The 27,380-nt window shown below is 43.9% G+C and overlaps 1 protein-coding gene across 3 annotated transcripts in view; it reads left to right on the top strand.

Annotated features, from left to right (window-relative positions):
* immp2l (inner mitochondrial membrane peptidase subunit 2) overlaps positions 1 to 4,360 on the top strand; it is a 199,879-nt gene extending 195,519 nt beyond the window's left edge. For all 3 annotated transcript variants that reach the window (XM_085280974.1, XM_085280976.1, XM_085280977.1), the window contains one exon: positions 3,880 to 4,360. In XM_085280974.1, the coding sequence (XP_085137100.1) occupies positions 3,880 to 4,002 (123 nt within the window). In that variant the 3' untranslated portion in view covers positions 4,003 to 4,360. The remainder of the gene's footprint in view (positions 1 to 3,879) is intronic.
* Positions 4,361 to 27,380: the final 23,020 nt, after the last annotated feature.

The following is a 27,380-nucleotide window of genomic DNA, read 5'->3' as shown; positions in this document are numbered from 1 at the left end:
TGCACTTTCCCCCCAACGTCAGTCAAAGACGGTGGAGCATTACAGAGAGAAAGCCATCGATTGTAGAACTGAAAAGCCTGAACTGTGCTCAGTTCACTTTGTTCCCTTTAATAACAGATGGTCTGCTGGACCTGCTAAAGCAGGTTATAAAGGGAGCCCTGAATCACCTGTTATGACAGGTTGACCTGCTCCATGGCTGCCACAAACATCCTCAGACACCCTGCTATGCAAAACTGACTACTCGACTGCTAACCCTGACCGCACGCGCTCCATCCTGCAGGGCTCCACCCACGTCTGCAGGTCACTGCCCTCTGTGCTGTCCTGCTGCTAGGACAAACAGGAAGGCAGCCACCTCCGTATATGAGGCTACTCACCCTCTAAACTGCAGTCTGCTCCGCCCACCTGTTCCTCTGTCACCCCCAAACCTCCTGCTCCACCACAGCTGCTTCAGTCAGCGATGCTCAAAGAGATTTCCATGACAGGCTCACTTTAGGACACCTGTGGTACCTGAGGACAGGATGGCTCTCGCTCTCTGAATCGGCTCTCTGTTGTCAATCAATCAGTCTTTATTTATGAAGCACTTTTCACACAGAAATGTAGCACAAAGTGCTTTACATGGTTAAAAGCAGCCCACCCCACCCTCCAATTCACTCCCCACACTCTCTTCAATTCAATTCAATTCAATTTTATTTATATAGCGCCAAATCACAACAAAAGTCGCCTCAAGGCGCTTCATAGATACAGAGAAAAACCCAACAATCATATGACCCCCTATGAGCAAGCACTTTGGCGACAGTGGGAAGGAAAAACTCCCTTTTAACAGGAAGAAACCTCCGGCAGAACCAGGCTCAGGGAGGGGCGGGGCCATCTGCTGTGATTGGTTGGGGTGAGAGAAGGAAGACAGGATAAAGACATGCTGTGGAAGAGAGACAGAGGTTAATAACAGATATGATTCAATGCAGAGAGGTCTGTTAACACATAGTGAGTGAGAAAGGTGACTGGAAAGGAAACACCCAGTGCATCATGGGAATCCCCGGCAGCCTACGTCTATTGAAGCATAACTAAGGGAGGATTCAGGGTCACCTGGTCCAGCCCTAACTATATGCTTTAGCAAAAAGGAAAGTTTGAAGCCTAATCTTGAAAGTAGAGATAGTGTCTGTCTCCTGAATCCAAGCTGGAAGCTGGTTCCACAGAAGAGGGGCCTGAAAACTGAAGGCTCTGCCTCCCATTCTACTTTTAAATACTCTAGGAACAACAAGTAGGCCTGCAGAGCGAGAGCGAAGTGCTCTAATAGGGTGATATGGTACTACAAGGTCATTAAGATAAGATGGGGCCTGATTATTTAAGACCTTGTATGTGAGGAGCAGGATTTTGAATTCTGGATTTAACAGGAAGCCAATGAAGGGAAGCCAAAACAGGAGAAATCTGCTCTCTCTTTCTAGTCCCTGTCAGGACTCTTGCTGCAGCATTTTGGATTAGTTGAAGGCTTTTCAGGGAGTTTTTTGGACATCCTGATAATAATGAGTTACAGTCGTCCAGCCTGGAAGTAATAAATGCATGAACTAGTTTTTCAGCGTCACTCTGAGACAGGATATTTCTAATTTTAGAGATGTTGCACAAATGGAAGAAAGCAGTCTTACATATTTGTTTAATATGTGCGTTGAAGGACATGTCCTGGTCTTAACATAAGCGGTCATGGATACATGACCGCCCTCTGGTCTTCGTCAGCACACGAGCTGCCGAGTTTTGCAAAAGTTGTAAAGGTGAAATATTCTTCTTAGGAAGACCAGAGAGCAGGGCAGTAATCAATGCGACTGGTAATAAAAGCATGCATCAGCATCTCCGTGTTGGCCCGAGAGAGAATAGGGCGGACTCTGGCTATATTTTTTAGATGATAAAATCCAATTTTGGTCACATGTTTAACATGTGGGATAAAACCAAGCTCAGAGTCAAAAATAACACCCAGGTTTTTCACTTGTAGCGAAGGACATAGTGAAAATGCCTCTAATTTAGACAAGAGTTTCTCTCTCTGAGCCTCAGGACCGACGATTAAAACTTCAGTTTTGTCCTGGTTAAGCTGTAAAAAGTTTTCTGCCATCCAAGATCTTATATCTAAAATACAGTTAAAAAGAGCATCCATTGGTCTGGTGTCATCAGGAGACACAGAGATGTACAGCTGCGTGTCATCAGCGTAACTGTGGAAGTTCACTCCATGCCTCCTGATGACACTGCCGAGAGGCAGCATATACAAATTAAAAAGTACAGGGCCTAGAACCGACCCTTGAGGCACACCACATGTCATTTTATGGATCTTAGAGGAGCATGTATCCATACTCACCATAAAAGATCTGTCAGAGAGACAGGAAGTGAACCAGTTGTGTACAGCACCAGAGAGGCCCACCATGTGTTTTAGTCTGTTTAAAAGAACAGCGTGGTCTACTGTATCAAAGGCTGCGCTTAGATCCAGCAGCACCAGGACTGAGAGCTTTTGGGCGTCCCAGTTACATCTAAGATCATTTAAAACCTTTAGGAGAGCCGTCTCTGTGCTGTGGGTCACCCTAAATCCAGACTGGAATATCTCCAGGATCTGTCTATCATTGAGAAAATCAGTAATCTGAGTAAAAACAAGTTTTTCTAAGACTTTACTTAAAAATGGTAAGTTGGATACAGGTCTGTAGTTATTAAAATCATTACAATCCAAACTGCTCTTCTTCAGAAGGGGCCTCACCACCGCCGTTTTAAAGGCAGCAGTGAAGACACCCAACTGAAGAGAGCAATTCATCATGTATAAAAGCTCAGCCTCAAAAAATCCATAAAGTGTTTTAAAAAGTAAAGAGGGGATTGGATCTAAAAGACATGTGGTGGGTCTCACTGTGGAGAAAACTTTCTGAAAGTTCTCAGCATTAACCAGGACAAAGCTGTCCAGTGTCTCCTCAGGTACAATCGAGCCCTCAGATGTATTTAAAATCATATCACGATTAGATAAAATATCAGATCTGATGGCGCTGACGTTTCCCCTGAAGTGGTCTGCAAACTGCTCACAGAGCGAGTCTGTGGGGTTCTTTGGGAGCTGTTACAATCAGGGTTAAATAAATGATCTATGGTGGAAAAGAGGACCTTGGGATTATTTTTGTTATTACTGATTATTTTGGCGAAGTGTGAATTTCTTGAGTTCCTTAATGTATTATTGTACATTTTAAGTTTTTGATTTTGATGCTTAATTACATTTTTATTTTTCCTCCACCTCCTTTCTGCTGCCCTGCAATCTCTTTGAGCGTTTTGACTTCTTCGTTTCTCCAGGGTGATGCACGTTTTACATTAATCTTGTTGGTGGTGAGTGGAGCAACGGAGTCAAGGCTTTTCTTCAGTTTGCTGATAAAATGATTAAAAATAAAATCACAGGGGGGCATTCGTCTAAAACCTGGTAAAATTTGCAGCCACTTCAGAGGTTAGATAGCGCCTCCTCACAGTTCGCACCGAGGTCTCCCGCTGAATAAAACCGGTGATGTTAATAAACACACAGTAGTGGTCAGAGACAGCCAAGCCAACAACAGAGGACACGCTGTGGACAGCCCATGGGTGATGACCAGGTCCAGAGTGTGTCCTCTGTTGTGAGTCGGCTGCGTGACGTGCAGGTAAAATCCAAACAGTGAAGAACGTTTTGCTGCAGGGTCAGAAGGATTATCTATGTGCAGGTTAAAGTGATTTTGAGTGTGTGTTTGTTAAAACTTCTGTCTTTAGGTGGTCTGTAAAGTGTGACAGATAAAACTGGAGGGCTGCTAAAAACAATAGCAGGGAATTCGAAAGTGGTAAAACGATCAAATAAAATTTGTTTAATTTGACCATTTGTTAAAAGTTGTGATGCTGTTTTTTTCCCAGGTGTCTGTGGGGCTGCTTCACGGTCGGGCCTCTCACATCATCTGGCCACCAAACCGCTGGCAGCGAATCACAGCATCGCTCCCTGCAAACCGAGGACCGCTGGACACCGAGGAAGAGGACTGACCACGCCCACAGAGTTTCTGTATTTTTCTTAAAATGTCAAATTCACAGCAAGAGCCGCTCGCTGTGACCGTGTGAGTCAGATTACTGCATGGCTTTTATATAAACCGTGCTCATTGTACACTCAGGTGGTGTTTTGTTCGTTTCACTGCAGACTTTTGTTTTTAAATATTTCTTTCTTGAACGCTGAAAAGACGACAAACTGAAGTCCTGTCCCCGAACTTCACATTTTACATGAAAAATTAAAGCTTTTGTCTGTAAACCACCAAGAATTTTAAGTTAAGTTTGTGGTATTTTATCAACTAAGCTAATAATCACTGGCAAAGTGATGTGATGGGCAATTAAAGTCATTTGTAATTTCCACCCTATCCTGGTGTTGAATGTTTGAATCTGCTCATTTCCAGCTGCATATTTTTATTTTTTATGATTTTTTAAAATGTTTTCTCCTCTGCCCTTAAAGCTTCTGACCATATTAGGGATTTCCCCTCTCTGTGACGGCAGTCTCATGTCTTTATTCACATTTTAACCTCATCTTTAGCCTGCGAAGGCTTTGAGCTTGTGGGAAATTATTCTGAATCCTTAAACCAGAAATATGAATTTTCTTAATCTAAAACATTTTTGTAGCAGGTCACAAAGTGCGGGACTTTGACCTTGGTCAAGGCTAAGATTAAAACTTTGAGGTTTCGGTGTTCGTCTCAGTGAACAGCTTCAATATTTCAACAACACCCCAATTCTTAGCTCTTATGTCATCTGTACTTCAACAGGGAGCCCCTGCGTCTCTGCTGGGATCTCCTCCCGAGTGGGTGTGACCAGAAAACCCAGGAGGCACGCCTCTCTCTTCACTATGATGGTCCAGTATAACGCCCACACCAGTCAGCCTGTTTCTCTCCCACTCTGCTTCCCATCACTCGTGATTCAGCGTCTCTTTAGCTCCATAAATAATTCTGAATTAAAGCACCTCTTCGATTGTTCGGAGGTTCTTTCTTTTTGGCTCCGTAAACAAACAGCAGATGTGTAAGAATCGTTCAGAGGTGGAAACAAGCACACAGCTCTCTGCGTTTGTCCCTCATTAACTTCGAACTTCCATTGTCCACTTTAAATTTTTTATATTTTCCAGCGTAGGAGGCGGATGTGTGTTGCTACAGAATTCCAACTACAATTTTAGAGGTTTTAGTCTCATTTCTGTGTTTGAGAACTGAGAAGTCAAATTAAAGACGTGTTTCTGATCCATCTTCATCCGCTTTATCCGGGGCCGGGTCGCGGGGGCAGCAGCCTAAGCAAAGAGGCCCAGACCTCCCTCTCCCCAGCCACCTCCTCCAGCTTATCCGGGGGAACACCAAGGCGTTCCCAGGCCAGCCGAGAGATATAATCTCTCCAGCGTGTCCTGGGTCTGCCCTGGGGCCTCCTCCCGGTGGGACATGCCTGGAACACCTCACCCAGGAGGCGCCCAGGGGGCATCCTTGTCAGATGCCCGAACCACCTCAGCTGGCTCCTTTCGATGTGGAGCAGCAGCTGCTCTACTCTGAGCCCCTCCCGGATGGCCGAACTTCTCACCCTATCTCTAAGGGAGAGGCCAGCCACCCTTCGGAGGAAGCTCATTTCTGCCGCTTGTATCCGCGATCTCGTTCTTTCGGTCACTACCCACAGCTCGTGACCATAGGTGAGGGTAGGGACGTAGATCGACCGGTAAATTGAGAGCTTCGCTTTTACACTCAGCTCCCTCTTCACCACGACGGACCGGTGCAGCGTCCGCATTACTGCAGCTGCAGCCCCAATCCGTCTGTCGATCTCCGGCTCCCTTCTCCCATCACTCGCTAACAAGACCCCGAGATACTTGAACTCCTCCACTTGGGGTAGGAACTCATCCCCGACCCGGAGTGGGCACTCCACCCTTTTCCGGCTGAGAACCATGGCCTCAGATTTGGAGGCCTCAGATGTTTCAGATCATCAAAGTAATTTGACTATTAGACAAAGATAACGAGAGTAAATACAAACACAAATCCAAACCCACCTGGACCTTCTTGTTAAAAATGAATTAACTCTCGTTAACCACATTTTATTGAGCTTCCGAAAAGACCTGATCACTGTCACACCTGCTGGATGATAAATCCCTTAAACAGAAGCTGCTTGATAAAGTGAAGCAGACTGAAAGGTCTCAACCAGCAGCACGTCAGCATCACGCTGCGATCTAAAGAAACAAGTGACATCATCAGCCTGAGCCAGCCTCTGTGAACCACAGCGAGCGCCGTTATCCACACATGGAGGAAACCCGGAACGGTGCTGAACCTTCACAGGAGCACGTCGACTCAGCCAGGAGGTCACAGAAGAACCCAGAGCAGCATCTACAGACCTGCAGGCCTCGCTCGGCTCAGTTAAGGTCAGAGGTCATGGTTCAACAACAAGAAAGAGACGGGGCAAAAATGGCGTCCATGGGAAAGTTTAAGGAGAAAACCACTGCTGACCACGGCTCGTGTCACATCTGCCAGAAAACATCTGGATGATCCCTGAGAAGGTTTGAGTCCCGTCACATCAAAATAACAGCGTTTCATAAAGAGAACATCACAGCAGCGGTGGCGTGATGGTCTGGGCTGCTGTAACTGAGGGAACCATGAATATGCCAGAAAAGCCTGAAGGAGGATGTCTGCACCTGAAGCTCAAGAGCAACAGATGATTATGTTTGTAAAAATAACTCCCAGATCAGAGGCTGTGGCGTCGACTGCCTGCTGACGGCGATCTAACGTCCGTGCTGCAGTCAAACACACTATTTTCCATACATCGCTCAGAACCGCTCATGTCCTCAGGTCCTGGTGGTATTCCTCTTTAAGGATGTTGTCACAGCAGAGCTTCCCTCATCTGACCTCCGAGGTGCTCCTGATGATAACTGAGCGAATTCAATTATTTTGCAGTGCGATGGGAGCGAGCTGTGTCTGGGTCATTATCTAAAAATCTGTTTTCTCTTTGCTGTTGTTTGTGTCGCTGCTGCTGTCGGCTGTAAGCAGAGGGCTGCTGACACTTCACAGACGCTCTCCCCTTTTATTAATTGCTCTTGGAGGAGAAATGAGCCTTTAGCCTTCCACATCAAGTGGGGTGTGTGAAGTCTTAATTAGAGGGGAAAAGCACATGTGACAAAACATGTGCAGCCAGCTGACCTCTGCAGCAGCTGAAACGCTCCGTCTTTAAAGATGTGCGTCGCTGATTTGCATAAATCAGACCGAGGGAACACTTGTGGTGCATTCAGCCAAACTGAGCTCCCAGATGTAGCTGCTGATTGTGCGACGCTTGCAGCTGTGTCACAGTGTAAGGGGACCCCGGAAGGATAAGTGGGGCTAAATGCAGATGTACCCGAGCCTCCCGCTGAGGCTCACATGTGCATGATTAATTCACCTAAATGTTCTGTGCATTTGTGTATCAGCTTCATCTGATGATTTAGTTGATAATATATTTGATGTTCATGAAAGACGGCTGCAGACGGCATCTCTGACTGACTGATATCCTCTCTGGGTAGTAAAGCCCGTGTTTGCACATTTCCCGGTACTTTGCATCCTGCATTTACCTTATTTACAGAGAGCTGAAAAGACTCATCAGTCTGTCTCTGTGTGTGTGCTCGCCTCTAAGCCTCTGTGCTGTTTCCGTGCCAACAAACACCATCGGGTGCAGCTGCTAGGATACCGGTGTCGCCGTGGTGAGATATGGCCTTGTTTAGACATTCGGGATTACTGCACTAACAGAAGGGATGCCACATGCCAGCCCGTCCTTCCTCCGTGAGTTAACAGATGCACCGAATCCTTCTGCAAACGTGTTCTTTACACAGTTTTCTGAATTTGCAGGTTCTGTGGTGTGCAGTCTCAAACCTGCTGCAGGTGCCAAACACATTAACGAGCTCGCATCCTCAAGACTGCTGAGAAAAACTCAGCCATGAATACAGAACAATGATCTTCATTTAAGACTTCAGGTGACGTTTCGCCTGATACCTCTACATCTAAGAGTTTGGCCTTTGAGCATGAGACCTGTAATGGGGTCTCGTACAAAGACTGTAGGACTGGTTCTCCCAGTAACACCCAGCATGTGTAGAATTCATCGTTTATATAGAGGCAGAACAAAACAAGACGCAGGAGAAAAATAAGCAAAATGACAGGATTTTCTGTGAAAATATGTTTAATTTCTCCTACTTTACGCACAAATATTCACAGATTTACAGGGTAACCTCGGGCAGAACTGCTGAACGTTTGGTCTGAACACAGCGTTAACGTTTACAAGGTGACAGGCTTAGAAACACAACCAAACTGTGGGGTTGGATGTGAGGATGTTTGAGACGCTCGTCCGCTCGAATGGCGGACTCCTGTACTCACTTTTCGAGAGCACAGGTGAGTTTACAGGCATGAAGTGCACTACAGGTCTTCATGCCTCTGTACTCTTCACAGTCAGAGCTGCACATGGTGCTTTTCCTCTCAACTCCCTCAGCGAAGTGGAATGGAAAGGACTCCAAACCCATTTCCATCAGCACCGACGGGGACGGCAAACGTCATGTGTTGCGTTCACGCGTCTGGATTTTATACACGTCAAATTTCTTGTCGTAACTGTTGGAGAATTCAGTATTTGATGTGTGGAAAGAAGCTTAACAAGCTGTAAATGTTTTAAGTTAAAGCACCGAGACTTTCAAGTACTATGTCTAGTCCGGTGCACAAGCTGCAGACTTACTGCAAATGCAGCATTCATTTATGCACAGCTGGTCCAAGGTCTCAGGCAGGTTGAGGTCTGGACTCTGCACCGTTGCAGCAGCTCGATTCTTCTTCAGTCGTTCTGCTGCAGATCTGCTGCTGTGCTTGGATCATTGTCCTGTTGATGGTCTGAGCTGTAGCTGTGGTCCACTCAGATCATCATCCCTCCTGTGTTTGGTTTTCAGTAAAACGTCGTGTTGGGCAGTATGGACAAACATCTCCACTTCAGTTTTGGTCTTCAAAGAGTTTATTAAGAAATAAAGCTTCACTTTCCAAAGCCGGAGTGTTGAGATCCGTTTATGTTTGTGACTTAGCATTAGATTGTAAATTCAAAACAATAAGCAGCTGCAAACCGCTTTGCAACCCACCTCTGCACCATCTCACCCACACCACTAAAAATAAATTACTACAGATGGAAATCTTTTATCTGCAGTGGTGAAATTATTCCTACCACACACAGGTATCAGTGAAAAACTTCATCTACAGTTTATTTTCCTTCCATTTATGGTCAAAAAGGAGGCGGGTCAAATTAAAAAACCAAATGTTGCCATGAATTTGTCTCTTTGTGTCTGTTCTGTGCCAAATTTTCAGTTTTTTATGCGAGAAATGATCCAAAAAGAAGTGTAACAGATCCAGATGATGGAGTCAAAGTGTCGGTCTGACATTTATCCTCAGGACTTTCACCTCATTGTGTTTGTGTAATTGTAATCTTTTCTCCGTTTCCCTCAAATCTGTATTAAACTGACAGCCTCGCTGATTTCTGGCTGATCGGGAGTCCAATCCTCTGGGGAGAGATTTCTTGTATTTTGTGGTTTTATAAAATCCAACAGTTTTTCCTTTTCCTGGTTTTTGTGGCTCCCTAATGAATTAATGGTGCAGCTGTATATAAACACCCCATGGCTCATTTGACTCGGCTCTTACTCCTCTCTCACCGGTGTGAATGCTGTTATGCTAATCGTAACAGCACACAGGCTCATTCCTGCACTTTGGGCCTTAAGCTCACCTCCTGAACGGCAGCAGGGGTGAGCAGCAGCAACAACTCGCCGTTTGTTGAAATCTGAGTCAGCCTGATGATGTTAAAGGCTCAGGCAGGGGGCATAAAAATCCCAGCTCGGCTCTGACGCATGTTGAAAATGTTCTAGAGCAAACGGCTGTAAGATCTGGTTGATGTTTAAAATCTGTCGGTGGTTCAAATTACAAAGAAGCGCTTTGCTGAAATGCCTCCATTTCACCTGCTGTCACCTCGTTTTAGGAGATGTGCAACACACAGTGTGAACATTTCAGGATTTTCTAAAAACTAACCAGGTTCAAACAAATTCAGCTTCATTGCCCCCCCATGGCGATCAGCCACAACATTAGAAACACCTGCAGGTGAAGTGAAATCGTTGGTTTTCTCTTCAGAATGACATCTGTCACGGTGTGTGATGGAAATACCTTTTTAATCTTTGTATATGGTTTCATTCATAAAGTGCTGAATTACAGCAACTGACACCTCAGGGTGATTTTTGCTGCACGTAAACACCCTCCAGGAGAGCCAACTATCAGACCAGCACTCGACAGCAATGGGAAGGAAGAAATTCCTTTTAACAGGAAGAAGTCTGCTGCAGCATAACTGAGGGAGGATTCAGGGTCACCTGGTCCAGCACTAAGTATATGCTTTAGCAAAGAGGAAAGTTTGAAGCCTAAAGTAGAGACGGTGTCTGCCTCCTGAATCCAAACCGGGGTCCTGAAAGCCGAAGAAACTTGGATCCACATTTAAGTCAGCAAAGAGAGAGTAAATTCCTCTGTTAAGATAATATGGTATTATATTTTTATAGATTTTAAATTCTGCATTTAACAGGAAGCCAATACAGAGAAATCTCTCTTTCTAGTCCCTGTCAGGACTCTTGCTGCAGCATTTTGGATTCACTGAAGGCTTTTCAGGGAGTTTTTAGACTTCCTGATAATAATGAATTACAGTCGTCCTCAACATCACAGATGATTTGGATTTTAGTGATACTGTTCAGATGACGTCTGCACACTGATTTTGATCAGACACACATTCTGTCTGATTTTAGAAGAAGGAAATTTGAAGTCATCCAGGTCTTTGTCTGTAGTTTAACTAGTGGATTTGTGTTGTCTGACCTTACGGATAAATAAAACATCATCTGCATAGAAATGAAAATGCCGTGTTTTCTAATAATATTGCCTAAGGGACGCATGTATAATGCAAATAGTATTGGTTCCAACACAGAACCTCGAGGAAATCCATGAAAAACTTTAGCGTGTGTAGAAAACGCCTCATTTACATGCAGGAACTGAAGTCATATGATACAGATATGATTCAAACAAGCACGGGGAATTTCCTTTGATACCAACGGTGTGTTCTCACCTCTGTATTAAAACGCTGTGATCAGCAGTATCAGGTTGGGATGAGTGGCCTCCAGAGGCCACACGAAGATCACTGCAGCCTTCAGTTTTGCTGTCTGTCGGAAAAACGCCTCAAAGAAAAGTTCCTTCAGCTGACTTATGATGATTCAATAAAGAAAGGTTAGACATCGTCCTGTGATTAGCTGCAACAGCTGGATCATGTAAAGGATTTTAAAGTAATGGTTTCATTTCTGCGACCTTGAGAGCATGTGCTGTGTTCACACATCATTAATTAACCTGTTAGTAAGGGAACGTCTGTGTTCACCTGGAATAAATAAAACCCAACAAAGATTTCTTGGCTGAGACAAAAGTAAGAGAGTCGAGAAAAATTAAAAAATCAAACTGTGATTTTTGTTTTTGCTCTGATGTCGATGAACGTAGCTGGATATTGCTGTCATATTTTTATCTTTGATGTTTTTGCCAGTTTTGCTGTGTTACAATTTGGCATTTTGCAGTAATTTAATGTCAGTATTTATTGATCGTTCGTTGTCTCTGGGGTTGGAAAATACAAAAATCAACACTAATAAGATCCCTGTTGCTGCAGATGATCATCAGATATTGATAAATGTTCATGGTGATTTCAGAATTGAGACAAATATCAAACAAATATATTCTTATTTTGAAAATCCAGATAGTTTCTGTAAAGTAAGAAATATTTTTCTTGTCTTCAGGTCAGGTTCTTGTTTTTTATGCAGTTCTTGTAATGTTAGCTAAACTCGTGGAGCCACGTGTGTCTCTGAAAGCATCTCAGAGGGGTCATTTATTTATGCAGTTGTTTTCAGTGATGCAGAACAGAAAGCTTCTTCTCTTTGAACCATGCTGTGGTACATATGTTGGAAACATGAGCATCGTCTGAAGATACAACTAAGAACCTTGTTTGTAGCAGTAAAACACGTGTTACAACTTCTTTCACTGAACCTGTGAGAAATACCAAAGACGACACAGTTCAAAGCTGACATCTTATCTCAGTGCACTGTGCAGTGTGTCCTTAAAACACTGAGGAAAAAACTGGACAAAAGAAGAAGTGTGGGGCTTAAGGAAAGGTGCAACTGGGAGGAAATACTGAGGTATGACAATTATACAAGAACTGGACTGAGAATGGGTCTACTGGAGACACGGATCCAAATCATGGATCGGCATGGATGGAGGTGGTCAGGAGAGAGAGTCTCCATCCATCGGTGAAGCACTGTGGGCTGTTGTTCAGCCGGTGCTGTTGGAGATCTTTGTGAAACCTGATTGTGATGGAGAACAGTACCATCCACCGTGCAGGAACAGCTGGACAGTGTCTGCATCTCCATTTTTAAGCACTGAGATCAAACCTGTGTGTTACACCAGAGTCCATCCACTGAAAGGTGGTTTGATCTCGAATAAAGGCCTTTAAATATAACTTTATTTATACATTACTACAGACAGAGGCAGCCACATGTAAATAAACCCATTCTGAGTTATTAACATTCATGTTGTCCTGGCAGCCTTTCAGTCACAGATGGCTTTACTGTTCACTTCCCCGAGTGTGTTAGTGGACCAGCAGCTCTTTGCTTTGACTCATTAGCTCGGTGTCGGGGTGAGGCCAAACACTCGGCATGGGGTTAAACACCCGGATTAGATTTACCGAGCGGCTGGAGCTTCTGGAGACCTTTTCGTGTTCCGCGAGCTTACACCAGCATGCTTTTTAGAAGTCATTACCTTCATAATGATAACAGTAATTGCTTAGCACTTATAGAATGCTTTAAAACAAAAGCACCTTAATAAACCATCAGACACGCTAAAGAGAACATTTCCACCGTTGGCTAATTAGAGCCTGTTATTTGGGTTGACTGCACTGATTTAAAACACTCTTAGATTACCAGATCCTTCCAACGAGATGGGAGCAATCAGTTATCACAAGCTTTCAGTGCTTTAATTTTTAATTATCTAAGTTTTCGAACCACATTTTGAAAAAGCCGCATCTAATTTCTTTACGCACAACGCTGTCCTCTAGTCTGGCGTTGTACCCGTTCTCACCAAACCAGTGGAAACACCTGAGCCTTAAGTTTCACCTCTGCAGGAAAAGCAGAAGCTGGTTCAGCCTGAAGATCTTTTGGATTTCAGCCCGTTCATGGATGATTACACCGATTCACAGCAGCTTCTTCTTTCTCCCACACACCTTTCTTTTCCACAGGTGTATAAAGACGCAGCAAGATGCACAGAAACGTTTGAAAGATGACAGGCGGGGCTGGATTTAAATTTCAGAGGTGACGTTGGAACTGCCTGACTGAACATGTACCTACTGTACTTTGTTTCTTTGTGGGATTGGTATCATTCTGGATGCTGATACGCTCCAACGTGGTTTGAAAGTACCAAAGGCCTCCGCGGTGCCATCCCTAACCCTACACCAGCCCAGTACTTTGGGAGTGATGAATGATGGTTTGAATTGTTCCCCGATTAGCCCGGGCCGTGGTCGGGGGTGAAGCAGTGAAAGTGAAGCTGTCCACACCCCCTCTGACTGGTCTCCTCCTCTCGCTGTAATGGAGAGACGTCAAGGTGTTCGTCAGCCTAACATCGTCAGAGTGTCCTCAGAGTGTGATGGGCGTCGCCTTCTGATTAGCGTGACAACTTTTGGAGTATTTTTATTACGTGCAGTTTTCAGCGAAGTGTTTTATTATTATTATTTGATTAGAGCGCCTTCCTGCTCTTTGTCAGATGAATAATAGAAACTGTGAAAATACTGCTGAATGTTACTTTAGCTGCTTTATTTAACAGCCTCTGACTCTATGCAAACACTGATGCAACTATTAAGCTACGTCACAACATATCGCATCAAATTATAATGCACGTGCAACTTCTATGACACGACAGGCTTTTGTTTGAAGACGGGTTTAAACTGGACCTCCTTACAGTTTAATTGAACGCCCCCCACCTGACAATATAAAGCAGCCGGAGCTGGCTGCTGTTGTGAACGTGTTCTATGAATAAAATAGAATTGAATTTGATTGTGTTAAATTAAAACTAAAAACTAAATCAAATGCATTTAGCTCCTTCTGGACTGCTGATTCAGTCCATCCAGGGCTGAGTAAGCTTCAAATTCAAATTCAAATTTTATTTGTCACGTACACAGTCATACACAGTACGATATGCAGTGAAATGCTTGGACAACTGCTCGTGACCTAAAGAAAACAAAAAAGGAAAAGGCTATGAATAAGATAGGAAATAAATATGAAAAATTAAAAAGGGTAAATTTAACTAGGAAGGAATAAAATATAAATTAAGGTTAAAAATGAAATAACTGTACAACACAAATTAGAATGAAGGGTAAATTTAACTGGGAGAATAAGATAAAATATATAAATTAAAGTTGAAAATAAAATAACTGTACAACAAAATACACAATATAGAACTATATAAGAATGTATGAATATGGGTTCATATGGTCATTAAGGGAAAAATAAACGAGACATTTCCTCTGAAACAAAAGGAGCAGAACTGTGAGGCAGAAACAGGCAAAAACATTGGCCAATTTCAAAATAAGATGACTTCCTGTTTGAGATCATCTTCTGGAGGATGTCCTGATAACTCCTGCAGCTGTGCCCGAGTCCACGGTTTCTGAGCAGACCAGGTGAAGAGCGCGACGAGGAGCGCCATCATCATCAGTGTGACGGCGCTTTGCAGAAACGTCCTGAAGTGGCTCCACTGATCACGTTTCCTCTGCTTTGACTCAGGTCAGCATCGGGGTGAGACCAAACTCTCTTTAGTGCGCAAAAGTAGCTGACCTTTGACCTTTGCGTGTTCTGCAAATCCAAGCAATCACGTTCATATTAACAGCAAATTAAAGTTTGGCTGACCCTGTAAATTTAAGGCTCCCAAATCACTGAGCAGAAGCTGCATGAGAGTTCACCAAGTTTGGAGTTGTTTAGCTCTAAATGAACATCTTTTATAATTGGATCTCCTCCAGGAAGTTTAGCAGCGATGGGCAAGAGATGATTTAAAAAGTTCATTTTAATCTCAAAGTACTTTCTTCTTTTATTCCAGGCTGCCTCGGCTGCTTTGTCTACTTCAGTTAATGCCTTCTCATTTTCCCATAATGCTTTCCTCCAGAATGACTGTAATTAAACCACTTTTTCAAAGAAGTGCAAATATATTATTCTTGATTGATGAAAAAATAACAAGTAAAGCACAAAAGTCTGTGAGAAGTGTGGAAAATGTCCATGAGCTTCAGATGATGTTATGCTGCTGATGGTGCTCTCAGACCTGATCCTGCTACCCCGCTGAAACCTGACCACATTCCTGTGGTCATGTCAGGAGTGTGTAGAGCGGCTGGGAGGCTTGTGCTCCGTTTGTGTGTGATGGAAACCAGAGGGTGGAGTGTAGAGTAACTGCCTCCATTTAAAATCAGTTGTTTCTCTGGCTCTCGGTGTCCAAAGCTCACCACATTGATTTCTTGAGGATGTGTCATATTTGATTGTTGTACAGTGGTGGGAACGACTATTTGTATGTTTGTTTCCAAACAAATGTAAATACTAGACAAAGATAACACAAGTGAGCACAAAATGCAGTTTCTAATGAAGGTGTTTGTTATTCAGGGCAAACCTTGTAAATCTGATCCATGCAGCTTCGGATTTATTTAGAAGCTGCATTTTGTGTTTGCTTGTTTTATCTTTGTCTAATATTTAAATTTGTTCGATCATACGAAACATTTAAGTGTGACAAACATAGAAAAAATAAGAAATGAGGAAGAGGTAGGGATGGGTTCCTGAACCTGACCGCGACGTTCTCAGGCTGAAGTGGTTGATGTCTGATGTCTCTGATCTAACTCCTGCAGTTACTCTGGGAGATAAGAAGCTCTGGTAAGAGTTTCACTGATCAGTAGCTTTGCTGCCCAAAACTTCTCAGACAATACTGCAACAACTTCTTCTTTCAGCTGCTTCCTTTTCATCTCACCCAACTGAAAATAAAGTAGAGATATATATCTCTGATTTATCAAATCTGAAAATGGTTTAAAGCTGCTTTCTGGCGTCTCACAGCCTGATTATTCAAATTCAGAAGTCTTGTTTGATCGGTTCACCTGGTGCAGCTCTTTTCTCTCCGACATCTCCAACCACCGCATCCAATCACACTTGAGTTTCAAAAGCAACCTCACACATGTTCCTCATTGTCCAAAGGGACTTAAAGTCTCTCTGGTTTGAGGTCACAGCAGATGGAGGCGTCCATACAGACCACAGGGAAGTCTGTGTCTGCTCCGAGTCGCAGCAGCAGAATGAAAACCGAGTGTATGAGAGAGGCTGCCTCTGTGCGAGCTCCCAGTCATACGAGCCATGCAGACGCAGAGCGATCACTGAGATAACAAATGATGAACTGAAAAATTTGAAAGCTGTGTTGAAAAATAGAATATTTTAGATAAGCGCTGAAGCTTTTTTTCTTTCTTTATCCTCAGCTGTGACAGAAATAAGAGTTCATTATCTCCACATGTTACTGTCTGGTTGGATAAAATTGTCCCTTTTTGACGTTAAAGCCTCTAGCTCTAACATTAAAGTGTCATTATTCCAATTCATGTCGAATAAGGGTTCAAGGAGCCATATCTGTGCCACACTCCCGTCAATAAATCTTCTTTTTGCATTCTTCATGAGCTCTAATACAATATTGCGGCAGATAATCTTCATAATGTGGCTCATATGTATGTCTGACTCATATTTGGTCCCTGATATTTAAACGTGGTGCGGTCCTCGCCCTCGGGCTTTCTTCTCACCATGAAAGAGCATCCAAACCATCTGGGAGTAAAAACCGTCTTCCAGGCCCGGTTACCCTCATTTATCTGTGCGCTGCGTGACCTCATCTGACATTAGATGTTGCTTTGACCTCTTCTCAGCACAGAATGCAACCTCCACCATCCTTTTTCATGACTAGCTAGCGGCACATGCAAAAGAAGGACGCCACACCATAAAAACACAGGCAAAGGAAAGCTAAGCTAATGATGACATGCATTAGGCCAAAAGAAGTTTGATTACCTTTCTTCTGGTCTCAGTCACTAGTTTCACGTCTGAATACAACATTCAGAGAGGAGGTTCTAACAGCTTTAGCTCCTTCCCACTTTACGAGCCTGCGGTGTCCTGAGGTGGATGCATCTCCATCATCTCCATCCTCATTTGTCAAATTTGGTTTCATTAAATCAAGTGCATCAAATGAAGGAATTAAAGCTCCAAAACTATCGATTTATTGGTGAGTCTGCCGTCCTGCCCTCACCACAAGCTGTGAGCAGTGACAGAACGAGGCCGAAGATGGACGTGAGCTCCTGCTGAAGACTCACGGCTAGTTTAGACTTCTGAGGTGAATCTTTGTAGAGCCCAGCTCTTTACAGACTTCTGGTATCTCTGCCAACATGTCTGCTTGTGCTGGAGCATCATGTGTTCATCACCATGCGGTCGTGTCCCAGGGTTTCATAAGAAGTGCCAGCCACGAGCACCGACTCTTTGCTGCGGTCATTTTACTTTTCAAAGGCTGACATTTTTGTCCCTCAAATTTTTCACTTCTTTTGCACATCCCCTCACATCTGATCCGATAGTTTCTGGAATCTCCATCCATGAGGCAATGGTTATTATTCCCTGACTGATACATTGAAAAGGAGGAATTATGGCACCACACACACCAAGGACAGTAACTGTGGGCTGCTTTGATGTTACATGTACTTCAGAGGTGCACGTCAGGTTACAGAGTGGGTTTTCAGAAGAGTCTGTGGTTACAGCGTGTACACGGAGTAAATCCCCTGTTAGAGGAAGGGTATAGAGAGTAGAGGCATAATCAAGCACACTGAGAGGAGCAAGCTGGGGTGGCTCCTGGACACGGCACCCAGACACATCCAGAAGGTGTCCAGGAGCCATATCCAACCTGGTGGATACCAGAGCAGACCCAGGACAGACTCTCAGCTTGAAAACAGCTGGATGGTTGAATTTATTGTGGTCATTAGAGTGGAAAAGAAGTCAGCTGTAGCCACAAATTAGACACGGAGGACAAACCTAAAGTCTTGGGCTCAGGAGTCAAGGTTTACTTTATACTCGAGGTTTCAGTGACGCACGCAGGTCTTTAGCTTTTATCAGAGCTGTATTTACCTACAGGTCAGCCAGGTGAGAGCTGAGAACTTCTTTTAGTATAAAGTTCACAAGTTTATAATAAAATTGTGTTTCATTTTACAGATGTGCAAATAACAGTGATGTTTACACCTCAGTGGTGCAAAATGATTGATAACAACTGGAAATATGATGTTTCTACATCTCGCACAGGCAGGTTGAGCTCTGGATTTTTTCGTTTTTGCAGGCTCCTGGTGCTCTGTTAGTGCGATACACAAACGTGTGAAATAAGGTCTGATTGTGTCTCCTTTCATTCTCACTGGATGGTAAATAAGGCCTGTTCTGGGTCTGTATGAAAACTAGGACGTGTTCCTTATTTTAGGCCAAGTTTAAAAAGCTGTGTGTGTATCCACTAAACCTGTTTGTTTCCTTTTGTTTAAGAGATTTAAACTTTTTTTAGCTCCGTTTTTCCTCCTTGGAGACAAAAGGATCAGAAAAATCCTCTTTTGCTTCAGTCAAACAGGTGTAGCTGTTGAAGACATCGTTTGAACCCTTTTTACATAATCAGCAAAATAGATTTGTCACACCTACTGCTCAAGACCGAACACATGCTGGATGCATCTATTACAGTCAATAAGTGCTCAGACTAGCTTAGCATAAAGACGGGAAACGACTGCTGTGAGTGGAGACGAGGTGAGCAGAGTGGAAAAAATACTCGATGGCATCATCAATCTTTCTCAGCTGGTTGCTTGCGTTATGGCTATAGTTTGTATTACGAGTTGTCTGAAGTGTTGCTCATGCAGATGAGGCAGGATTTGCATAAAAACATGCACACATTTGGATAGTTTCAAAATTCTACTTTTGAATTTTTATCCAGAACAAGTGAATCTTTAGGAATCAGACATTTAATAATTCAGATATATGAACAAAACTCTCTGCACAAAATGAACATCAATGGATGGAACAGAATAGGCCTACACACACACCTCCACGAATATGTGGTTAAACTTTAAAGTTGCACCTCAGCCGGATGCTTTTGGTACCCATCGACAAGCTTCTGGCTTCTTCTCGCAGTAAGCATTTTAATGCAAAGCTGCTTTATCCAAAACCAGTTCTGATGTGTGTTTGGGATCATTGTCCTGTACGAACACTTGATTGTGTCCACGTTTCAATTTTCCAGCTGCTGATCTGAGGTATAATTGACGATTTTGGAGTCCGTCTTCCTTCTTTATTCCATCCACTTTGTCTAATGTACCAGAACCACGGCCCAGAGCGTGATGCTACCACCACCACCGCCATGCTTCACAGCTGCAGTGTTCTCAGGGTTGAAAGCCTCACCTTTACTCCTCCAAACAGCTCCATCTTTGTCTTGTTGAACCATCAAACTTTTCTCCGTTTGGCTTTTCCACGTGGGCAGCTGTGCCAGCAGATTCCAGTCCAGAGCAGGCCTGATCCTGGGTTGTTCCTGAACAACCCAGTTGTCTAGAAATGGGTCTGGATTGGCCTTCCCAAAGCCCGGAACTCAACCCTGTTTATGGACTGTGCTTAAAAGCCACGTCTGTGCCAGGAAACCAACCCATATAAATTGACTGTACCAACTGTGCCGTCAGCAGCAAACACAGATTTGATGTTTCTCACTGAGAGGGGACACACTTTCAATTCAATTCAATTTTATTTCTATAGCGCCAAATCACAACAAAAGTCGCCTCAAGGCGCTTCATAGATACAGAGAAAAACCCAACAATCATATGACCCCCTATGAGCAAGCGCTTTGGCGACAGTGGGAAGGAAAAACAGGAAGAAACCTCCAGCAGAACATTTGCTTTTAGCAGAGGATGAGGGTCCGCCAGCCTCCAGTATAAGATAAAGAAGGATTCTTTTCCTCTTTGAATCATGCAAAGCCGCTCTCTCTCCATTGCTTTGAATAACTTTTGTTTTGCTTTTCTTACTTTAGTATGAACACCAATAAAGAGTCGCCTCCTACACACACAAAGCCTACACGCACTTGCATGGATACGGTGAACATACTGTGAGCACCAGCCAACGCACACATTCAAAAATATAGTAACAAAGAATTATTGTTACACACCTACACACAGACACACACACGCACGCATTACTGATCAATCTGCCAGTTAAATTCATTTATCAGTTGTGCAGTTTGTACGTTTCCAGGAGCTCTGCAGGACGTGAATCCCGCACAAAGATTCGGTGAGTTGCAGTATTAAAGACAGCAACACCGAGCCGGTTGCATATAAATTCTCCCGGGGGTTTCATACAGAGACTGCGCTGTTTGTTCCTGGGACTCGGACCCTCCGTGGGGCCTGCCCCCCCCAACGATTACCAATTCATGAAGTGTGATTACTCAGAGGCGTCATGACAGCAGAGCTTCTGCTTAAAGATGCAGGTCAGCGGCTCCTGAACCCGCCCGTCCTCTGGGACTCATCCTCCGCCGTCATTATGGATTCTGATATCTACCATCATCTGACATATGACACACACACACACAGAGGAAACCAGGGAGTGTGTCCAGCCCCTGAGGCCCTCAGCGAAGCTCTCCCGAGGAGGAAGAGGAGGGATGAGCAAGAGGAGCGGAGCTGTAGGTCGTGGAGTTCAGGCGACACTCGGTGAGGTTTGTGAGAAGATGAGAATCGGCTCTTATTGTCACACCCCGAAACACAAACTGCACGGGGAGCCGAGGCCAGAAAATGAATTTCTATTGAGCGGCTGCAGCAGGATGAAATTCATCTCATCCTGCTGCTCTTAGAGCTCCGACACGTCTCGCTTTGTGTCCTCTGCTCTCATGTTTTACTCGTATTAATATACATAATGAGTCTGAAGTTGTCTTTATTGGCCGCTGAGAGTCAGAGACCTCAAACAGAAGCTCTTAACGGGTGAATTTATAAGAGCTCATTTATGAAGCTGAAATTACAGTTTAATGAGACTGTTCCTGTATGAACCGTCTTTTTAATTCTGATTCATTTCACAGGAAGCAAAGTGTGTTTCCTTCCTCTGTGTTGACTACAGTGATGCTAAAACAAGGACACAAAACTCAACATTTTATACTCCGGATGTATCGATACCATAGACTGTATATAAAGGATGGACGTGATCATTGTCATACCACCTTAAAAATGATATTTGATCACTCAGCTGCAACATAATTGTGTAAAACCGTTACTTTATTATTGTCTATGTAACATATATATTAATGTCATGTTTTAAGTGATCAAACTTAATATTATTTGCTGATGATACTAATATTTTTTCCTGGGGATAATTATGAGGTACTTATTAATAATGTAAATAATAAATTAAGACAGTTGAAAACTTGGATGGATATCAAAAAATGATCCCTGAATCTTAGTGAAACAAAGCAATGATATTTGGTAACTATCAGGTGAATGATGAGAATAAACTCTTAGGATACTTCAGTTGGAAACCTCACACACAGACACGCACAAAACAAAATGTTCAAAAGCATCTCAGTCATGAACAAAATTAAACAGGTTCTAGATTATAATTGTCTCTGTATACTGTACTGTTAACTGTAACTGAGTTATGGGGAAATAATTATAAAAATACACTAAATTCTCTTTTCACACTACAAAAAAAGGCAGTTCGTATAATTCGTATATATCCTCATCATACAAGTTTCTTATTTATACAGTCAAGATATTCAAACTTGGTTAATTACAGCTCAGCACAGATAATGTTTAGAGTTAAAAATAATCTGTTACTGGTTGATATTTAAACTCAACCACGGAGATCGAGGCTGCGATTTGAAGAAGAATTTTAAAGCTGGTGAGAAAGTAGGAAAGGTTCTTGTGTGTGTGCGGTTCAGTGGTGGAGTGGGGCTCAGCACGAGCAACGTCCAAATATCCACAAATTTAAATCAGTGTGTAAACAGATGAGGGGGGCATGAAGCTACAGCAGGTGTTTTCCACATGTCCCATATAATAAGTTAGAGAAGATATTACAAACACTCAGGAAGAAGCTGCACAACAATATGTGCAGGTGGTCTATAGAAGTATCATATAGTATTATAGGTATTACTTCTTCCCACTCCTTTTCAAGCACCTGTTATACTAGAAGACAGTATTTTCCTTCCTGTATATATATGTATGCAAAATAAATAATCAGTCATTTATTTCATGTAATTAATATGAACAGTATTCTTAGATGAGATGGTTGAACTTCCTGTTTCTGTGAATGTGAGCCAAACTTCAGGCTCACAAAACTGAAATGATACAAATTTAAGAAGAGTGTAAACTGCATGTCCCCTGGAGACTCAGCTGTCCTTTAAAGACATTTAAACATGTTTTTGGTCATTTTATCCATGTCACGTAGGACAGCTGTCCCCTTTAAGGTGTCGCAGATAAATACAACAAAACCAGGACCAAAGAAAGAGATTTATTCATAACACTCGGGGAAAGACCCAGGGAAACCGAGTTAACGATAAAAAGGATTAAAAATGATAAAAACTCCTGAAAAGCCTCAACTCTCACAGCCCGGCACCAAACGACTGTGGCCCGGGGGTGGGGACCGCTGATGTAGGACATCACGTCACGCTGAAGGGCAACAATGATAGTTCAGTATATGAAAAACAACAACACAAAAAGTATTTTTTATAGGTCATCTGTTGGGGGCGTGGTCTCTATGACTGACAGGTGGGAGGCTGTTAATTACCGCGTATCCACCAAGTCACTGCAGCACGTTGTCCTTCAAATCCTGGTTCCAGAAAACTGAGACGGAGCAGCCAGAATCCAAATGATGCTTCACACTGCAGAGTCCATCTTTTATATACAGTCTAAGGGTCTGCAGGTCCCCTACTCCAGCGGTCCCCAACCCCCGGGCCTCGGACCGGTACCGGTCCGTGAGTCGTTTGGTACCGGGCCGCGAGAGTTGAGGCTCAGGTGTGAAATGTCTGGTTTTCAGGGTTTTTATCGGTTTTCAGCGTTATTTTGGTATCGTTTTTATCGTTAACTCGGTTTTCCTGGGTCTTTCCACGTGTGTTATGAATAAATCTCCTTTTTTTCGGTACCGGTACTAGTTTTATTTTGTTGTACTTATCCGCGACACCTTAAAGGCCGGTCCGTGAAAATATTGTCGGGCATAAACTGGTCCGTGGCGCAAAAAAGGTTGGAGACTGCTGCACTACTGGGACACCTGTTACCTGAGGTGAAGCCACCGCCTGTGTCACCATCCACCTGTCAGTCAAAGAGGCCACGCCCCTGGTGAAGCAAATTTTAAACTTCTATTTGTGTTTTATAGCAGTACATGTGTTTATTGCTGCTGTAAACATGAACATTTTAACATCTACGGCAGGGGTGTCAAACTCAAACACACAGTGGGCCAAAATTCAAAACAGGAACAAAGTTGCGGGCTAACGTTAATATTTATTGAAGAAAAAAAAAAATCTTCCTCCAGATTTAAGAATGAATCTTTTCTTATGGACTCAAACACGTTTTGCTGAAAAACTGAATATGGAACAAGCAAAGCTTAATACTAAACAATATATATATTAGCTGTATAATACCAGTAGGCCAGCTCTGATAGTGATTTGGTATGGCTTCGCGGGCCAAATGTAATTAAGCTGCGGCCCAAATTTGGCCCACGGGCCAGAGTTTGACACCTATGATCTACGGGACCGACTCGCTGCTGGAGCCTCAAGTGGACACCAGAGGAACTGCGGGTTTTTGGCACTTCCTCCTTGGTGTCATTCCTCCCATCCAGAGGCTCCAGGAGCTTTATCAAGTTCCAGTTTAGGTGTTCAGAGGATGATGAACTGTGAGTCATTTTCTCTAAGCAGTGTAATAAAATCAAATATGAGAAAATCTGAAATATTACTGCTAATTCAGTTCTAATTAAATCCCAGCCGCCTGCGGCTCCACGACCGCCCTCTCCGTTATCGCACTGCCCCCCAAACAAACCCGTGGCAGCTAAATGGACCCCGCTATCGACAGCGTGAACCCTCCACTGGGTGTGACCAGGATCAGCACGCCAAGTCCACAGCAGGCTGATTCTCAACATGGCTGCTCCTGCAGAGACTCCCGCCACGCAGCAGAACCAATTAAAAAACTCCATTTAGCAGCTCAAAGTCCCGCTGAGAGAGTGATGGTGTGGTCGAGCTGATAAGCGGCTCAGCATTCAGACACTCTGTAATACAACCGCACCATCTCACACCACCACCGCCCCCACCCCCCAAAACGATTCCTCTCCTGCTGAGGCGATGCCGCGCTGACCTGGGCAACAGCGCCATGGCAACGACAGGCAGTCTGAGGACGGTTACCCGGGATAATCCCCCAGAGTGCTGCATGTCGTGATCGTGGTTCCCTCAGGGCGTCTGCTGCACGTAGAGACGAGCTGCAGGTGGAAATGAAGACAGTTTTTCACAAACAGAGGCTCGTTGCGCCAGTAAGCCCGATGCACACTGCACGTCAGTAATGAGCAGACCCCACTGAGACCTGTCAGCTCAGCTTTATTTCTCACAAAGTGCAGATCAGGGTTTGTCAGGAACTCTTTGGAAGGACTGAGAGTGACAGAGAAGTCTCAAGTTTCTCTGAAAAGCTGCGCTGAAGTGCTTTTCCTGCTGTGATCTGCACGTGCATTTAGTGTTGTTGAAGGTTCATCAGCTGTTTTGTAAATGCCTGGGTTTTTAGGCACTGTAGGGGAACCTTGATGTGAACTGATTAAATTAACGGCTCGTTAAAAGGTTTAGCCAGCTGGGGATTGGACTCCTACAGCCTCCAGTGTGAGCCCATGTGACTGGGCTGAGCTCGTCCACCACACCCAGCTCTAGGGTGGGTCTGAGGACCACGGGGCCATGATTCATGGAGGGGCCATAAAAGTGAGGAGCTACTCTTCTAGCTCAGAGGAGCCCGCTGATCTGACTAGAATGAACTTAAGACACATTATATCTCAGCTGGTATGGGAGTGTTTTAGTGTGGCATCGTGTTTATTTGTGTCAGCTGCGTTTCCCCAGGTGTTTCCTTTCCTCATTACCTTAGTCCTCTGTCTCGCTCTGTTCAGTGTCTGTTTGCATCACTTCATGTCACGCCAGGTCTTGGTTTTTACATGCGCCTGCTCAAATTCATGTCCTCATGGATTTCTTAGCTGTTCCCAGTTTAGTTTTAGTTTAGTTCTGCCCCAGTTCACCTTGCCTTGTGTTCATGCATTCAGCCTAATAAAAGTCTCGCTTTTTGTTATACTTTGTTTCCTCTCTCCCGCTCTCCAAACATACCGACCAGCCTTAACACCTGCAACCCAGACCCACAGAATCAGGAGACGATGGATGGATGTAAACTAGTACCACATAAGTAAATGTAGCTACGGTTAAAATAAAGCTACGGTAAACACACGGTGTGTTCTTCGTCCTGTAGCTTGGAAAAGAAAAGCAGCTTTTTCTCTTTCACAGGGTGTCAAAGGCTGCGGTCCTTCCAGATCACACCAGGTGTCCTTTGGTGCAGGGATGTAAAGGCTCACAGATTTCACCTGCGTGCTTCATGAAACTGTTGGGAAACTCTGCACGAGGAAATTGGAGGTTGCAGGTTTGGTTCACGACCTGTTCAGACGTTTGTGCTTCGCACTGATCGGCTGGTTTTGGACTTGAAGGACTTTCCTCCAACATGGAAGAAAAGCGAGGCGCTCCCACCGTCAGGGCTCCTTCTGGCCACACAAGCAGAAAGAATAAAGTGAAGTCGCTGCTTTGCTTTGGGATGCAAAGGTTGGCAAACAGCAGCTTCATCGCACACCGACCCTGATCTGTGAGTCTGCAGCTTACAGGAATCGACCAGTGAAAATCCGACTTTCATGTTCCACATCCAAACTGTCCGACGCCATCAGCCTCCATGAAGGAGACAAAGAGATTCAAAGACACAGAAGAAAGCAGGAAAACATCACGTGGTGAACTCTAACAGCTGTGAGCTGCTGTTGCAGAAACGTTGTTTTAAACTTCATGTGGTTAAAGTGGAAGTGAAAGGACGTATGAAGAGAAGCGGGTGCTGCTCTGAGAGGCTTCATCCCACTCGTCCCCTAACAGTGAGAAAGCCTCGGCAGGCCTCCGTGTTTCCCTGAATACATGAATGGGATGATGGGACGCTCAGATAAATGTGTTCACGGCTGCTGCGTCCCCAGTGATCGGAGAAAAGGGGATGAAAGAGGAAGGAAGTCCGTCTGGCAAAGGTAAACAAAAAAATCCCTTATCTGAACATTTTGATCTCTTTCAGAAACATGGGACCTCAGCGTGACGTAATGCAATAACTGGGCTTCAAAATTAGGGCCAATGATGCTACGTGTTGAAATCCATCTTTTATATACATGCACAGTTACTTAACCACGCTCTGTAGCACAAAGTAAGCCTGAGGGAGGAACGTAACCAAAGCTGTCACATGACTGTTGCTTCTGACATCTTTTTTTTAACCCCCTTTTATTATTTATTGCTAATGCAGTTTTTTTTATTTATTTATTGCAGCCATCTGTTGGAGTAGACGCATCAGAGCCAGCGACACCAAGAGGGAGAACAAGCTGATGAGAAAGGTAGGCTCAGACTCTGGAGCTCCTGCAGGTTGTTACTGAGTAAAGGAAGCTCCACAAACTGCTGAACATACCGGACACCACCTCACACCCACTGCATGATCTACTGCAGCAGGTTCCTTCAACTCTGCAGTAACAAGGACAGAAACCTTTCCTACCTGCTGCAGTTAAATAGATAACGACTCTCTCCGACCCTGTTTGCAGCAGAGGACTCCTCCGACGGGCGATGCAAAAGTTCAGTCTGCACACTTCATTTTATTTTACAGTAGCTGTAACTAACTATACATTAACAGATAAATCATGTAAATAAAAACAAAGAAGTGCAAGTATAAATGTCACGCTCATTATATGGGCTCATGCTTCCAGACTGATGAAGGTCTGGCTCCACCTTCTGGCAAAAGTGGCTCATAACAGCTTTTCTTTGTTTCTGCTCACGTTTGGTGGACAGTCCTGCCGGCAGCTCTCGTTTATAATCACATGCGTCTGAACGACATGCTGCGGCTTTTTTTTACCTCTTTTATAAGACGTGTGCTTCTTTGCTCTCATCGCTCTCTTCTGCTTCTTCTTCTCTTTTTTGAACATCTAAAATATTTTGATCTGTGTGTTGACCTTAAAAGAGCTGATCATCGCTTTCATCATCATCATCAGTTCTTTCTAAATCCTTGTCTCGGTGGACTGCAGA

This window comes from Mchenga conophoros, linkage group LG7 (genome assembly GCF_057382185.1).
Source record: "Mchenga conophoros isolate Kocher_MC1m ecotype Shallow Benthic linkage group LG7, M_conophoros_male_GT1.1, whole genome shotgun sequence".
Lineage (NCBI taxonomy): Eukaryota > Metazoa > Chordata > Actinopteri > Cichliformes > Cichlidae > Mchenga > Mchenga conophoros.
This window is presented reverse-complemented; position numbering and strand designations above follow the sequence as displayed.